Here is a 16261-nt window from a genome sequence, read left to right as displayed (position 1 = left end):
TTTTTTTTTCAAGTTTTCACAGATTATGGTTCTCAATTACGGCACTACTTTTATGTAAAGTGTAATCTCATGAGCAAATCATGACCCATTGAGAAAAAGTAAAAAAAAAAAAAATGTAACAATGAATAAGTTAGAATTTAAGATGATGTTGATCATGATGATGATCTTTTAAGTTTTGACAGAACGAACTCTTAATGCTACACAAGATTATTTTCAATCTTTTTTTCATTTCATCTCATGCTGCTGGAATAACTGTGGCCTTCAGGTTCACGTGTTCTAAAAGTAAAAAAAAAAAAGGAGCAATACATTTGAAGAAAGTTTTAGTGTCCAGATCCCACACAGTGCCTGACTAACTGTAATATTGTGGAAAGCTGCTGGCCAGAGGTGTTTGCAGAGCTCAGCAGTGATTAGGAGAGCCTGTGCGGCGCAGTCATGGTGTCTCTGCAAATATCCTCCCTTAGCCTCTTCTATCTCTCTTGGATGAGTAAAAGGAATGCAGAGCGCGTTGGCTGTTTTTTCCTCGTGTCTGGCATGCAGATGGCGAGTAAGCGGGCTGGGTGAACTAACTCAGGGGCTCGTGGTCCTCAGGCTCTGTTTCTCCATGATGTTCCACAGCTTACGCAGATTTGACTGGGTGATGGTGTCGTCCGGTTTCAGCTGAAGCGCCCGGAGGTAATTGGCTTCGGCGTCTTGCAGTTTCCCGTTGAGGTGCAGGATCGCACCAAGGTTCATCAGGGCTGCAGGGTACTGAAACAAACAAAACTGGGTCATTTTGAGGTACAACCATTGTGATAAACAAAGTCAAATTACGGTAACTCCTTATTTAAGAGAAGTAGTTGCAGTAAGAATAAACACAAATGCTCATTTTTCTGGGACACAGCTTAATGATACTTATTTACTGACCAGAAATAAGACAAAATCACAGCTGATGACTAAATCAAGATCTATTATTAAGCTTTTTTGACTGTAATGGAACATTGGGTCATCATGAGCCTCTTAGGTGGCTCTACATCATTGTTGGATCACCCAAACTGTGTTTGGAGTTTGGTTACCAAGCTGTTTTGCACATCCCCGTGTCTGGTCTGTGGCCATAGATGTCAGAGGGAGCAACGGCCACTTTGAAGTGGGTTGAGATGTTTATTCCTGCTGGTGCCAATGGGTAAAAATTGTAATCAGTGAGAAGAGTGAGTCATGGGGACATAAGTACAGGAGGAGCGCCTGGGGTGCAATCATGTCAAGACCATGAAGTATGCAGGCCAAGGGAGGGGCAACATCTGATCACCATTTTGGTTTAAAATGTGGAAAACAAACTGTTATCCTGCAGAGATGGTACTGCCCTAGAGATTTTACTAAATTTGTAAATTGTAGGTTATTATTATTTTTCCATAAAACGGCTTCAGAAAAACTAGTGCTTCCAGCTTTTTCTACAATGCTGGTAACTTTTTGCTGTAATTTTTTCTTTTGCTATACGATGATGTGCTTTGCACTAATCATATGCAAATTTACTGATGTTTTATGACACAAGCCCATTATTTAGATTTAACTATATAGTAGTCTGTATGGATAAAGAACAAATTTGAATTTGAAAACTTTGAAAGGACAATTGTTTTATGGTGCGGAGAGCAATCGATTCTAACCAAGAACTAAGAAAATAAATCCTTTAAATGGAAGAAAAGGTTCTCTGTCTGTCAGGCCCAGCGGACATATGTGCCTAATATAAAACAGAAATGTGCTGCAGAGTTACGAGTCAATCTGTGGTAAGGTATGAACTAACAAAGAGAAGAAGTGAACACGGTCACATCAGACAGAACAGAACAAAAAAATAATGCAAACTAAGAAATATCATGATTTTAAATTAGCTCTTTGGTAAAAGATATAATTGAAAAAAATAACAAAACAAATGTGGCCAATTTGGAACTAAATAAATCTAAGTTTGGATCTGGACATAAATACTGTATGTCTGCAGCCACTATATGATATTATTTAATGATAATTACATGGATATGGTTTTGAAAATTCATATAAAGCATAAAAACTGTGAAAAAAAGGAACATCGGACCAGTAAAAACATCTTTAAATAGGTCGGTGCACCAAATAATGTTTAAATAAGAATACAGTAGTCCCTCGCTACTTCACAGTTCATTTTTTCACGGACTTGCTCTATCGCAGATGGATGAGCTGCACGATCAGCATGGACTTTTTAAATTTAAAATAAATTATTTTAAATTATTTAGCACCTGTGTGCAGTCCACACTGTAGGAGAAACGTCCTCCTGCAGCTCCTCCTCCTTCCTCTGTGATCTCCATTTTGCTGTGGAGAAGTGGGCGTGGCCAAGACCGCAGAGTGCAGCCATGGCAAAGAGCTGAAGTCATGACATTCTGCACTTTTTTTTTTTTAGAGCATTTAGAGTTTAGAAACATTGCTTAGAATATTGCAAAAAATAAAAATAATTTTTATATATTTATATATACACACTAAAATAAACGACTACTTGTACTACTATTCCTACTTCGCGGTTTTTCACCTATCGCAGGGCTTCTGGATATGGATCCCCCACGAAAAACGAGGGACTACTGTAAAGGAAAATACGTTTGCAAATCAATTTTTTATTATACGTTCCTTCAGCTGCTGTACTGTAGCTCCTTCAAAACCATTGTGTGAGGTGAACGTAGTCTATCTCTATCTTGGTGACTGTAACATCCATCATTTTCAAAAATGAACTACAAATTTATATTTATTTGTCCAAACACCTTTCAGCTTGAATTCAATTCACACTAAACAAGACTGGGTCAGGACAAAACAGCTCTTTTCTGAATAGTATTTAAAAATGTTAGACTGCATGGAAAAGTTTTGTACACGAAGAGACGGACTGTGCTCACTCAAAGTGGTTTTCAGAAATGTTTCTGAGTCCGTGCAGAGATTTTCTCTGCAGAACCATGTCTGTTTTTAATGCAGTGCTGCCTGAAGGCCTCATGATTAAAGTTACTCAAGACAACTCCTTAGTTTGCTGCACATGAACTCCCCTTATTCCTCTAATATTTTAATGATGCAATGCATTGCAGGACATGCACATTCTGTGATTTTACAATAAAATTTAATATCTGTCCGCAAAGTCTTTTTGCAACTTTAAAAAAAAAAAAATTCATTCATTTTACTAATCTGTTTTCCTTTTTGTAAAACACAGCTTTAGCTGTCTTTTTGTTGAGGCTTTACTCAAGTTATTAACATAATTTAAAACCCTGCACTGTTATATTAGTCTACAACATAAGCTTAAAAATAGAGATTCACTTATATTGATTTTAGCAACTGCAACATGAGGAAAGACTTCTAATCTTCCCTTTGGGATTAACTAGATATTAATAATGCATGATACTTTGGCAAAAGTTTGATTCCATGTGGACATTTTGAACAACAGTGGGTTGAGAGATCAGCTTTATGGCTTCTGTGGAAATGTGAAGCCCTAACCTCAGTTTTTCACAAACTTTTGTTGGTCTGATTTGTGAATATTATTTCAGGGTTTTTGTATAAAACGCCAAACTATGGTTTCTGTATAGCATTTTTTCTTTCAGCTGCTCCCTTCTTCAGGGGTGGCCACAGCGAACTAAGTCACACAAAGACGTGGCAATTATGTTTAACCACTGAGCTACCACAGCCCTCTGTGTGGAGTAGAGAGCTGCCATCTATGGCGCCCGGGGGAGCAGATGATGGGTGTTAAGGGCCTTGCTCAAGGGCCCAGAGTTGGGTAAATGAGGGTGGAGGCAGGTGTGGGTACTTCACCTATCCCACCCACATTTTGGTGTTGTCGGTACTGGGAGTTGAAGTAACAATCTTTCGATCACTGGCCCACCTTCTATAACCATTGCACCACCACTCCCGATGGTTTCTGTATAACAATGTCAAGATATATTTGATCATTTATCTATAGCTGCCTTTTAGTAACAATGACACAGGAACACACAGGAGAGCCACATGTTTACATACCTCCACTGTCTGCAGCCTTCACCTAAATACCTTGACACATCCTGTCAGAGCTCTTACAGACTGAATCCATCCATTTTCAAGATGTCACAGTCCCCTGACTGAGTGCTATTATCATTATTCTTTCCAATCTGCTTACTCTGGCCTCTCCTTTGAAGTTGTTGATGGATGGTGCACAGGCAAACTTCTGAGCTCAGTAAAAACCTAGACTTCATTATTCTGCACTCCACTGACAAGGGATCCTATTGTGAGGAGGCAGAGTAGCCAGTAATGATACTGGAAAGCCACCCAGTTTGTGATTGCACTCTGTCTATCAAAGTAAATAGTAATGAGTAGGAATAGTAGGTCAAAGTTTTACTCACATTTGGTCTCAGACTTGCTGCTTGTCTGTAATGCTTCTCAGCTGCCTCATTAAGGTTGGCTTGTCTGAAAAGGGAAAACAGAGAGAGGCAACCGTTACTCATTTTTATTACCCCTGGCTTCGGATGAGGCCTTGAACCCAATGTGTTTACTAGTTCCCAGGGGTCAGTGAGAAAATAACATGAGGAAACAACAAGGGGGATGGGACAAGCTGATCCAGTAGGTTTCTCATTCATTAGCATCTTTCACTTGATACCAGCTGTGCTGAGTGGTGCACAACGAACATTTCCTGCTCTAATGGAAGGAACTTTGAGGTCAGGACATTTGGTTCATAGAGTGCTTGTAAGAAATTAAGAAGCCAGTGTGGATGAAGAATAATCACTGTGCATTTTTGTTGATCACTGAAGACATACAGACAAGGTGAATGTTGCAAATTCACATCTTCATCACCAAGACGTTCCCAAAATAATCTTTATAATCCACATATTACAGGCTTTTACTGAAGGGAACAATTGCTGAATTGTAAATTATTTAAAAGGACAGGGTTATTGACGGTAGGATAAGGAGCCACATAAACTGCCCAGATCAAAGACTACACAGCTGCTGGGACCTCAGTTTCATTTAGAATGTCAGTCTATAACAAGATCACAGAGTGTGTAGTTTTAGATCAAAGTGACCTCAAAACTGTGGATTTATGTTTGATTGAATGCACTGAAACACCAAAATGTTTGATTCATCACAGACCAAGGAGAGATTTGATTTATTTAATAATGACATGATATAAAACTGCCTTGTGTGTTTAGATCAAATTTTGGGTTAATCGTGTCAAAGAATAACAAATATTTTAGTAATTTCAAGTATTTATTTGTTTATTTTTACATAATTTGGGCTTCCAGCTCATGAAATCCACGGAAACAGGATTTCAAATAATTAAAGTTCTGTGAAGAAATCGGCCTACACTACTCAGTTTTTGCAGGAAAAAAAGAAATACATTAGGATCACAACAACTCAATCAAAATATGGTACTTTCAAAACGATATGTCAATCTTCAATACTCGGTTGGCCTTAATCACTGCCTCCATGCGACGTGGCATTGAGGCAATCAGCCTGTGGCATTGACTGGGAGTTATGGAAGCCCAGATTTCCTTGATGCTTGCTGTCAGCTCTTCTTTGTTGTTGGGTCTAGTGCCCCTCATTTTCCTCCTGAGAATACCCCATAGATTCTCAATGGGTTTAGGTCTGGTGAGTTGACTGGCCAGTCAAACACTGTGGCATGGGCATCAAACCAGGTTTTGGCACTTCTGGCGGCATGGACAGGGGCCAGGTCCTGCTGGAAGATGAAATCTGCATCTCCATACAGGTCCTCAGCAGAATGAATCATGAAATCCTCCAAAACATTCTGGTAGACTGTTGCAGTGACCTTGGATTTAAGAAAGCAGAGTTTACCAACACCTGCACCGGACATTGCACCGCAAATCATGACTGACTGTGGATATTTCACACTGGACCTCAAGCAGTATGGGTTCTGTTCCTCACCCTTCTTCCTCCAAACCTTTGGACCTTGATTTCCGAATGGAAGGCACACTTTACTTTCATCGGAAAAGAGGACAGAGGAACCCGACAGTTGTAGCCCATCTCCCGGATGCATCTAAATGTGGTGGTTTTTGAAGCTGTGACTCCCGTCTCATTCCACTCTTTCTGGATCTCTGCCAGATTCTGGAATCTTCTCTGTTTGATAATTGCTGAAGCCCACAATCATCTCTTTTGCTGGCACATCTTCTACTGTCACATTTTGCCCTTCCACTAGACTTTCCATTGATATGCTTGGACACAGCACTCTGTGAACAGCCAGCCTCCTTAGCTATGAACTTTTGTGGCTTACTCATCCTATGGAGGGTCAATGATGGTCTTCTGTTTTTATGTCTGCAGTCTTCCCCATATTGAACCTAACTGAGACAATTGAACCAAACTGAAGCAATTTAACGACACCAGAATGTCGTGATTTCAGCTCCCTGCCTCCTCTGCTCTCAGCCACCTGCAAGAGCTCTTGGCCACGCCCACTTCTCCGCTCTGCACGAGAACAGCTGATTAGCTGCAGCAGGAAGTATATCTTGCAGGATGGGTTGCACAAATGTGCAGCAGGCGCTAAATAATTTTAAACAATTTATTTTAAATAAAAATTCCATGCTGATCGTGCAGCTCATCCAACAATCAGTCAATTGTGTGTCATGTCCAATCTTATTTTGAAAAACTGCAATAGAGTGAGTCTGCGATAAATGAACCGCAAAGTAGCGAGGGACTACTGTATATGTAAACTTTTGACCTGTCATGAGAATGTTCTTACCTCTACAAAATAAATAAATAAAACATTTTAGTCCACAGCATCAAATTGCAAAGTACTAAAACTCACCTAAATACAACAAAATATGACTCCATTCAGTTTCCTGAACCCAAGTGGTATTTAAACACAACAATTGTTCATGGGTTTGCGCATTTATGGTTTTAAAGACTGTTAATGAAACTGAACTACATTCAACTTCATACAATATAAAATATAACACCTCAAAAATGATCCAAACAACTTAATTCTAATTTGTGTCACGTGTAGATGTAAACACACATCAGTGACCGCACACCTGTGAGGTTCACAAACAGCTGAGGTGCATTAAATGCCTGTAAACTGTCTGAGAGGCACTTCCGTTCTCACCAGGCTCACATTCTTTGATGATCCTGTTTGAGCTGTGTGCTGGCGCCAGTAAAAGTCCTCATCACACTGGAGCTCCTTGCAACCAGAGCCTTTCAGCGGTAGCTGGCTGACAGGGTTGGGTATTTCACAGTCGTCCCTGATTTGTGCCATGCCAGCCATATGGGACAGCCTCATTGTATGATGTCCAGATATATCAAAATCCCCTATAATGTGCAGCAACTGGTTTCTTGACACAACTATTAAATAAATAAGTTTCTAAGCCCTACCAAGCTCCTAAGAGCCTCTGTGTTTACAGTAATTATTTTATTAAATACATACCGGTACTTAAAGTTGTAAATATTTCAGCCTCAGAAGTTCACCGTGACAGATCTGTGCTTCCTGGTTCATTTGATTTAATTACAATGACAGGATATATTTCATTAATGGTGTCTAACATCATTGGATAAAAGGCAATGGGCAGCTGCCCTTAGCTTCACTCCAACCTTTCTGTCAGACCATTTAACTTTTTTGTTCCCTTGCCATGTACACTTTATAATTTCGGACTTTATAATTTTATTAAGGATTTTCTTTTACCAGATGTCTAATTTTTCACACTGGTAGGAGTTGCTGGAGGGATTCTCTGGTCTGGAAACATCTACAGATCTCCCCCAAAACAAGTTGAAAATGTTCAGGCTGCTGTTTAATACACTGCATTATACGATATTATTATTGTTTAGCATATATCTTAGATTGTTGTATACTGTTTCTTTTGTTGTAGTTTAAATTATTGCTATTTTTTGGGTGTAACTTGGACCTTGAGTACACAGTTTTGTTCCACCTCATGTACCACATGTGATGCGAATTACTATAAAGTCACCTTGAACTTTGAAAATTGTTGCTGGGGAGAGGGATGTCTGGGTTGGACCTGTTGCCTCTGTGAACCGACTACAAAAACCAGAAGCTCAAGAGGGTAATAAATAGGCATGCACACATTTTCAAGCTTCTGATTTCTCCTTGCAATCCCGTCTGTTCTCCTGTGTAGGTTCACTTGTGTTCACATCATCCAAGGGCCTTTCCATGTCTGTGTCCAAGACAAACACATAAAGCGCATGAGCTGGAGAGGAATAGGCCCCCATGCCAAGCAGACAGGGATGAGTTCAACAAAAACACTGCTTAAAAGTCTCTTTAGTTGCCAGGGGTCTGAACCCTGAAAGACGTTCTCTATACTGGAAAGTGTTGGCGGTATAGATACTGCATCATCAAAATGTTGAGGCATAATGAGATTAAAGAAAGATCTCTCTGCTGGCTAAAACACTTTTCAATTAGGGGAACAGCATTAGTAAGCTGGCACTTTGCTTTACAGTGTTTACACATTTCCGCACATGGCCTCACAAACAGAACAGCATGAGGGCTTTTCTACTCAAGCTCATTAACTAAACTTTGCACTAATTTCAAAACATACTTTCAAGTCTTAACAAGAACCCACTGAGACACATAGGCAGATATATTTAAGGTTTGAGGAGACAGCTTATGAATAAATAGCTGCAATGAGCTCTAAGTTAAAGCATCAGTTCTAGTTCTTGGTCTTCCACCGTTACGTGAGAGAAGTTTTAGAAAATAGAGCCAAGTAAATCACTCAGGCTGAGGAGTAGTGCAAGCCCATGGATAAACCGTGCAGACAGTAGACTTCACTGTCTCATATTCAGTGCCTTTTCCACCTTGCCAAGAAAAATAGCCCATCCATATTTTCTATGTGGAATAAAATACTGGCTATGTGTAGATGTCATGAACAGAAGAAATTAAAAAACAATAAAAAACATTTTTCTAATGAAACCTTTACCTGAGCATGTGGGCTGCACTGAAGACTACATCAAACTCCCCGCTGTCCAGGCGTGCAGCTTTCTTTGCCATTTCTGCTGCTTCCAGCAGCCGTGACTCTTCCAATAAAAACTGACCTAACAGGGCAAGAGAAAAACGTCAACACTGTTAAAACACTAACAGATCTCCACAAAGGCACAGAGGGATACACCATGCAATAATGTTGACTCTGGCACAACTACAGGGGCAGTCTAGTTTCCCCTGTAACAATATGTTGAAACACTGGATATGAGTGCAACAAGCCATCCCTCCATGGTTATTTCCAGGAGCCATTTGTTCAGATTAGCTGACCTTGATAGATGCATTTCTGCTGAAGGAAAATATTTCTTGCAGAAAGTATGTGTTATATTACAGGTGTGCCTGATGTGCAGATTGTGGAAGCCCGACAAGGCCATGAACCAAGAAGTTCATGCCTTTGCAAAGGCTAAAAATGGGAAGAATTATTACCCTGCTGACTTTAGTTACCTTCATCAGTATATCAGGATGCTAAACCACCCCCAAAACAAGAAAATTAACTAGAAAATACTGCAGCTATAACATGTAGAACAGAGGTGAGATGCAAAGTACATTCTTAAACCATGCATGATTATAAAATTAATTTGTTACAAACACCTCTGCAGCGTTTGATGGTTTTGATAAGTAAAAAATAATTGTAGTTAAGAAAGAAAAGTCAAACACATAAAAAAAAAAAAAACCTTACACTGACCCATGGTGGCTGTATTAACAGTTTATACCACCACACACATACACACAGTGAGTTAGGATGTTAGTTAGGAGTTATATGTAACTTAATATAAAATTTTAAACGGTGCATAACATGTATGACATTTTAATGTCTGCAAATGTGTTACCCTGTTGAGCCAGAGCCAAGCACGTAAAGGAAAATAGAAAGATGCATGCAAAGAAAACCAATGTTCAGTTGGTAAAATATGTTCCGTCCTATCAAAGTTTATGCTCAGTAATCCAGGTAAACATCTGAAAGTTCAGTCAGGTCATCTGGATGTTTTTTTTTTTAGATGTTTCATCCTTCATCCAAAGGACTTCATCAATCTGAGGAGCCACAAACAAACTATAGTGGACCAACCAGTTTGCTGGTTATAAGATGGTTTCTGGGGCCCACCCTCTCCCCTGTCGACTCCTCTGAGGCAGCCATAGACAAAGTAGTTCAACTCTACTGAGTTTGTTTGTGGCTCCTCGGATGGATGAAGGATGAAACGTCAAAAAAAAAAAAAAAAAGAAGGAAAAAAAAAAAGAAACCGTCCAGATGACCTGACTGAACTTTGTTCTGTCCTAATTGATTTATATTTCTAGCATGTTTATTCTCTTTTTCTAAAACAATTTTGCTTGTGTGAAGCAGTAAGCTATCTAACAAATTATACATACAATGCTGCAACAAACCATCCACAAATCTTCAATAACTCAGTGTACTGATTGAGGAATAACATTGTGGTGACACATCTGTTTACTCTAAAATTCAGCTTCAGAAAGACAACCTTACAGAGGATATATAAAAAAGGTTATTGAGCCAAAACAATGACCAAAAATATCATTTACAACTATGATTTAGTTCTGCAATTTGTCCCATGTGTGGATCACAGGGAAATACTAGAAGTCCAAAAAGATGTTGAAATTGTTGCATTTTCATCAAATGAAAGCGAACAATGTAAGGAAATCATCCTTTCTTCTTGTAAATTATTGTACAAACTGAGGATGTTTAAAGGAAGAAGTAGCAAAGGGGGTCAGCTAGGACTGCTGTCCAAACAACCTACTAAAACATGCAAATTCCTGTCTTTGTGCACAAACCTTTTCACAACCCTATCTCACACAGGCAAATCAGACAACTGAGATGCAAGAAAGGAGTCAGGAGATGTCGCCCTGAAAGAGAAAATACAAATCTTACCATAATGCATGTAACAGTTGCCTTTTGTGGGATCGAGTTGGATGGCCTTCAGGAAGTACCTCTCGGCTTCTGTTTTCTGCCCCTGAGAGAGAAGGATTAAAAACGTTATCATTATTACTTCAACCACTTCTTATAACTGCTCATTATAAAAATACCACACTCAGCTCAACAGCTAAAATACCTCTGGGTAAACCTAATGTCCCCTCTCTCTACCACGGACCAGTTTGACCAATAAATCTTAATAAACAGACATGAAAAATGTGGACCACAAGTGTTATTCTTTCAAGCATGTGAGCCGTCCGACAGAGTGCTCAGTGTCTTACTTGGCCTAGAAGCCCAGGCAGGTCAAAGGCTTATTCATTACACACTTTTATCTGTGCAAATAACACTTCCAGAACATAACCGCCAATTGCCCATGTGTGTGGCCTGACCGCTTTAAAACAAGGCAGCAAGCAAAACAGGAAAGTGCTGCAGAAAGGAACGGAGAGTGAAACAAGAGTATAGATTTTACAACATGATTATGGATATGGAGCACACATATTTATAGAAGTTTTATCTGTGTACAATGTTGTTTCAGCCTTTAGCAATATGAAAGAACCAATACTGGGAGGACAGCACAGGAGGATAAAAAAATCGTTGAGGCCATGCAGACCACCAGTGCTCCCCTCACGCCCAGTAGGCTGTGACATGTCACCAATCAAAGTTGAAACAGACCAGAGCAGTTGACCAACAGAAGTGGCAACCAAGACTGACACATTTGTGCCTGCAGTAGGGCAACACATGCCATCTGATCAACAGTCACCAATGGGCATTCATCATTAAAAGTGAATGCATTATTAAAGCATACATCAGCATGTGCTGAAACATTCATGAATGATTTAAACAATTAAATGGAGAAGTTGAAAGGCTTGATGAAAGGAGCAGGGTTATAGACAAGGCTGTACATCAAACCAGTCCCATGAAAAAATAAACACATACTCATTCATGACAGTGTAATATTAATGACTGTATACTTAGTGAAGTGACAACTTTTTCTGTGTGTGGAGCTTCGATAAACATAATTTTCTAATGTAAATATCTGAGGGCGGTTTCTCTTGATGGAGCGGAATGATCAAGGCTCTGCTAAACATATGCTTGATAAACAGCACGTTGGACTGATGGGTCCCAAAAACTGATTTTAAAGTATCACTTTTGTATATTTTTGTACAAGACCTTTGATGGCCAGATGCTTAAATACTGACAGAAACTTACATCTGTGTATCAAACTGAGTTTTCACAGACTAAAATGGGCTGCGGCCATGAGTTGATGAATTTTATTGTATTTTTTTAAATACAACTGGGTATATTAATAATATGTAGTTTGAAATGGGGATTTCATACATATATAAATAAACAAACAAACAAATAAATACATCTCAATAATTTTTATTTGCTAATGCTAAAAAAGATATTAATCTTGAGCCTTTTTGTTCCCAGTGGGGCAATTTGTTGGAAAGCATGTTCCAGTAGTGCACAGCTACATGCTTTCATTGACAGTGAAGACTTTCCTTATTTTCAAAATGTTCAGATTATAACTTGCTGTTTTATCCATGTGGGTGTACAATTGAACTGGCATTAAAATTCAAGTTTTGTGTGTGTGCGTGTGTGTGTGTTACTGATTATGGTAGGAAACCAGAGTATCTGGAGAAAATCCACACGTGCATTCATTCAACCTTTATTTATACATGTCGGTCTCATTGAGCCTCGAGGACTCATTTACAAGAGATCTGATTTAAACAAAGAATGATGACAACAGTAGACAATTACAAAAGAAAGCATATAAATTGAAAAATAAATCAAATGCATGGAGAGAACATGCAAAATCCACTCATAAAGATCCCCAGCCAGGATTCGATCTGGCGACGTTGTTGCTGAGAAACAATAGCTCTACCAACTTTGTCATTGTGCTGCCACTTTAATTACCTTTAATATTTTTCAAAGTGGGATGAAGATGTGTCAAGCATTGTTTAAAGGTGTTGTGTAAAAGGTGTTTATAGTATCTTAAGTCTTAGTTTGTTAGATATATTTAAACAAATGGTAAATTGACTGTACTTATATAGTGCTTTTCTATTTTATCAAGACACTCAAAGCACTTTACACTACAATCTGTGTCCTCATTTACCCATTCATACAGCACTCTACTAGATCTCTACAAAGAAAAATCAGTGCTTTATCAAATTCATACACTGATGGGACACACATCGGAGGCAATGAGGAGTTTAGTGACTTGCCTAGGGACACTTTGGCATGTGACTGCTGGTGGAATAGAACCCCCAACTCTTGCATTAGAGGACGACTGTTCTAACCACCCAGCCACAGCTTCCCACCAAATGAAAAGTAAATATATGTCCTGATCTGCAAGCTGCTAGTAACCCCCTCAAATATATTAACATTTTATTGTTTTCTGTTACTGTAGTCAGTGGTTCATCCCTTGAGTTATGCACCATTCCTATGCTTGGATAATTCAGAGGTCTGTTTTACATGGCTTCAAAGAAAAATGACAACAGAAAATAAGATGCATGCTTTTGTATTGTTTTGCTGTGAATACTATGAATGACTGTAACAGTTTAAACATTTGGATACTCTAAATGTGAATGGTTGAACTTTCAAGCCTGTTCCTTAAATAGGATGGATTCTAAATGGTTGTAAGTGGTTCTCCTGATGAGGGCCAAGTCATTGAAATGTTTCTAAAATAAAATATTCCTATTGCAAGTTTAACGGTGTGTGGGAGTGTTGTTTTTCTCTGGATTAGTTCTACTTTCTTAAACTGCACCTTGAGGCCATTATCAATATGAGAGAGCTGAAAACACATGAACAATAAAATTCATCTACTTGTTATTCTGGTCAACTCATTTTTTTGCACACTGTATCTTTCTCTCAACACACTTTCTGAGCTCATTGGGGTTTTCCTGATTGCTTGTATCTCCTGTTAACATCAGGCAAACTGCAGATGCAGAGGTGAAAGCCTGCATCCCATTAGCAAATGAAATGACAGGAACACGTCTGAACACAATATTTCTAAAATCCCAGTGCCCAAACACAACACTGAACAGTGATGTGTGTGCATGTCACTTAAAATCCATCACGCTGCCCTGTGGTGTCAGCAGAGGCGTATAGGGGTCAGAACAGAAGGGCAGCGGTACTGATCTTTGTGATTAGCTTTTCCTTTTCTCCTCTAGTTTGTCCTCCACTTATCCACAAATCACAAAGCTGCTTTCTCCTTCATAAATCAGCTACCAGCTCAGCTTCACCATCAGCACCTCACCTCCCCCTGACCCTGCAGCTAAGCCTCATCTTTGCAGCCCTCCCTACCCATCTTGTGGGGATCTGAACCTCAAAACCTTGACAGCATCTGAAGTGTCTTCATCGCTTACAGTTGTTCCATGGGGAGGATGGTGGTAGAGGATGATTTAGAGCCAGAGGCCAGGTCAACTTCCTGTACTGCTTTTGATCATGCTTAAAAGGTGCTGACATGAGGCAGCAGCAACAGACGCAATGAGAAAAAGCATGCATGTACTAGTGATGTGCATCGATAGATACAAGTATTATGTTTTTCAATAAAGGAAAAATAATCTTTTTAATAATGCCTCTTACACAGACTCCAGCAACTCGGTTTCATGACATCATTTGAACCCAGAGGATCATAAAAGCTCAATTTTTTACCATTCATCATGAAAAATGATTTACCCAGATTCATCCCTGCATGTTTGAACTTTCTTCCTCTCAAATCAATAACAAATTCCTTTGAAATGAGATTTTCTTCAAAGCGCATATATCCATCTTCCCTGAGCCCATTTCAGCCGGCCTTAACACTCTCCTAAATTTGAAATGTATCGAAATCCTGTGTCAAAATTATTTCGACACAGGAAGTCCTTCCTCCATGTGGCTATCAAACTTTTCAACTCCTTTCCCCTTAAGACAATTAAATAAATCCTGCACTACAGTAAACAATTTAATGTTTCTGTCTGCACCTGACCTATTTTAGACCTGAATTGTTGGTATTTTTATATTCTCTGTTATTTTTTTATATTTTTGTTATTTTTTATATATCTTGTGTGATTCTTTGTGTATGTTTCTTTGTACTGAAACTCTGGCACAACAATTTCCTGCGGGATCAATAAAGTTCTCTTATCTTAGCTTAGCTTAACTTAGTTTAGCTTATCTTAGCTTATCTTATCTTAGCTTAGCTTAAATAATTCCTTTACCCCCTAAGACTGTCTTTACTCATGATTTGGCATTATTTAGGTTTAGATTTCCACTGACACTTTTACACAAATCCACATCAATTTTACAAGTGCCTTCCGGTTTGTGCTGCCAGCACTTGCTTAGATGGTAATCAGAGTGCAGAATGGAAAATCAATCTAGGTTGGTGATGGAGCTCAAATTAATTTAGGCACAAAATAATTAAACACTAAATAAATAATATCTATATTGGCACATGTTCAGTACAAAAAAAACTATGATTTTAGAATTAAAAATATATCATAAAGTTCTCATTTCCTATGCATGAAATGCAGGACAGGGAGAAGTTTTTCTCCAGAAATTCCAATATCAAATCATACCCCTCTGGGCTTTTAAACATATTTACATCATTTTTGGGGCCAAAGGAAAAATGTTTTTAGCTAGACAGTAAACTTTTACCCTTTTTTGGACCTTGTCCTGCATCTCCTCCTCCACAATATTTCCCTCCTATTTGAAATATGTTTTCAGCTTTTACTGCTCAAACTGAGTGACTTTATTCCAAGTAGAACTGTCTTAGTACAACCTAGAACTGATAATAATAATAATACATTTTATTTGAAAAGACAGACCCCACCTTTGCCCCCTCAGTGATCATTGAGCAGTCAGGCCACCGGGAAACAATGTGTACAATCTTATGTTGAAAACCCACATAAGAGTGAGTCCGCGAAAGTCAAACCGTGAAGTTTTGAGAGACAACTGTATATACAGGTGCTGGTCGTAAAATTAGAATATCATGAAAAAGTTGATTTATTTCAGTAAGTCCATTAAAAAGTGAAACTTCTATATTATATTTATTCATTGCACATAGACTGATATATTAAATGTTTATTTCTTTTAATGGTGATGATTATAACTGACAACTAATGAAAACCCCAAATTCAGTATCTCAGAAAATTTTTATATTACTTAAAACCAATAAAAAAAAAAAAAGGATTTTTAGGAACGTTGGCCAACTGAAAAGTATGAATATGAAAAGTATGAGCATGTAAAGCACTCAATACTTAGTTGGGGCTCCTTTGCCTGAATTATTGCAGTAATGTGGCGCGGCATGGAGTCGATCAGTCTGTGCAGCTGCTCAGGTGTTATGAGAGCCCAGGTTGCTCTGATAGTGGCCTTCAGCTCTTCTGAATTGTTGGGTCTGGCATATTGCATCTTCCTCTTCACAATACCTCATAGAT

General features: G+C 38.7%; 1 protein-coding gene across 1 annotated transcript in view; it reads right to left on the bottom strand.

Annotated features, from left to right (window-relative positions):
* Positions 1 to 260: 260 nt before the first annotated feature.
* tmtc2b (transmembrane O-mannosyltransferase targeting cadherins 2b) overlaps positions 261 to 16261 on the bottom strand; it is a 105953-nt gene continuing 89952 nt past the window's right edge. The window contains exons 9-12 of the mRNA XM_037683447.1: positions 10803 to 10884; positions 8865 to 8979; positions 4341 to 4404; positions 261 to 747 (exon numbers count right to left, since the gene is read on the bottom strand). Of these exons, the coding sequence (XP_037539375.1) occupies positions 568 to 747; positions 4341 to 4404; positions 8865 to 8979; positions 10803 to 10884 (441 nt within the window). The 3' untranslated portion in view covers positions 261 to 567. The remainder of the gene's footprint in view (positions 748 to 4340; positions 4405 to 8864; positions 8980 to 10802; positions 10885 to 16261) is intronic.

This window comes from Nematolebias whitei, chromosome 10 (genome assembly GCF_014905685.2).
Source record: "Nematolebias whitei isolate Nwh7 chromosome 10, NemWhi1, whole genome shotgun sequence".
In the NCBI taxonomy this organism is placed as follows: domain Eukaryota; kingdom Metazoa; phylum Chordata; class Actinopteri; order Cyprinodontiformes; family Rivulidae; genus Nematolebias; species Nematolebias whitei.
This window is presented reverse-complemented; position numbering and strand designations above follow the sequence as displayed.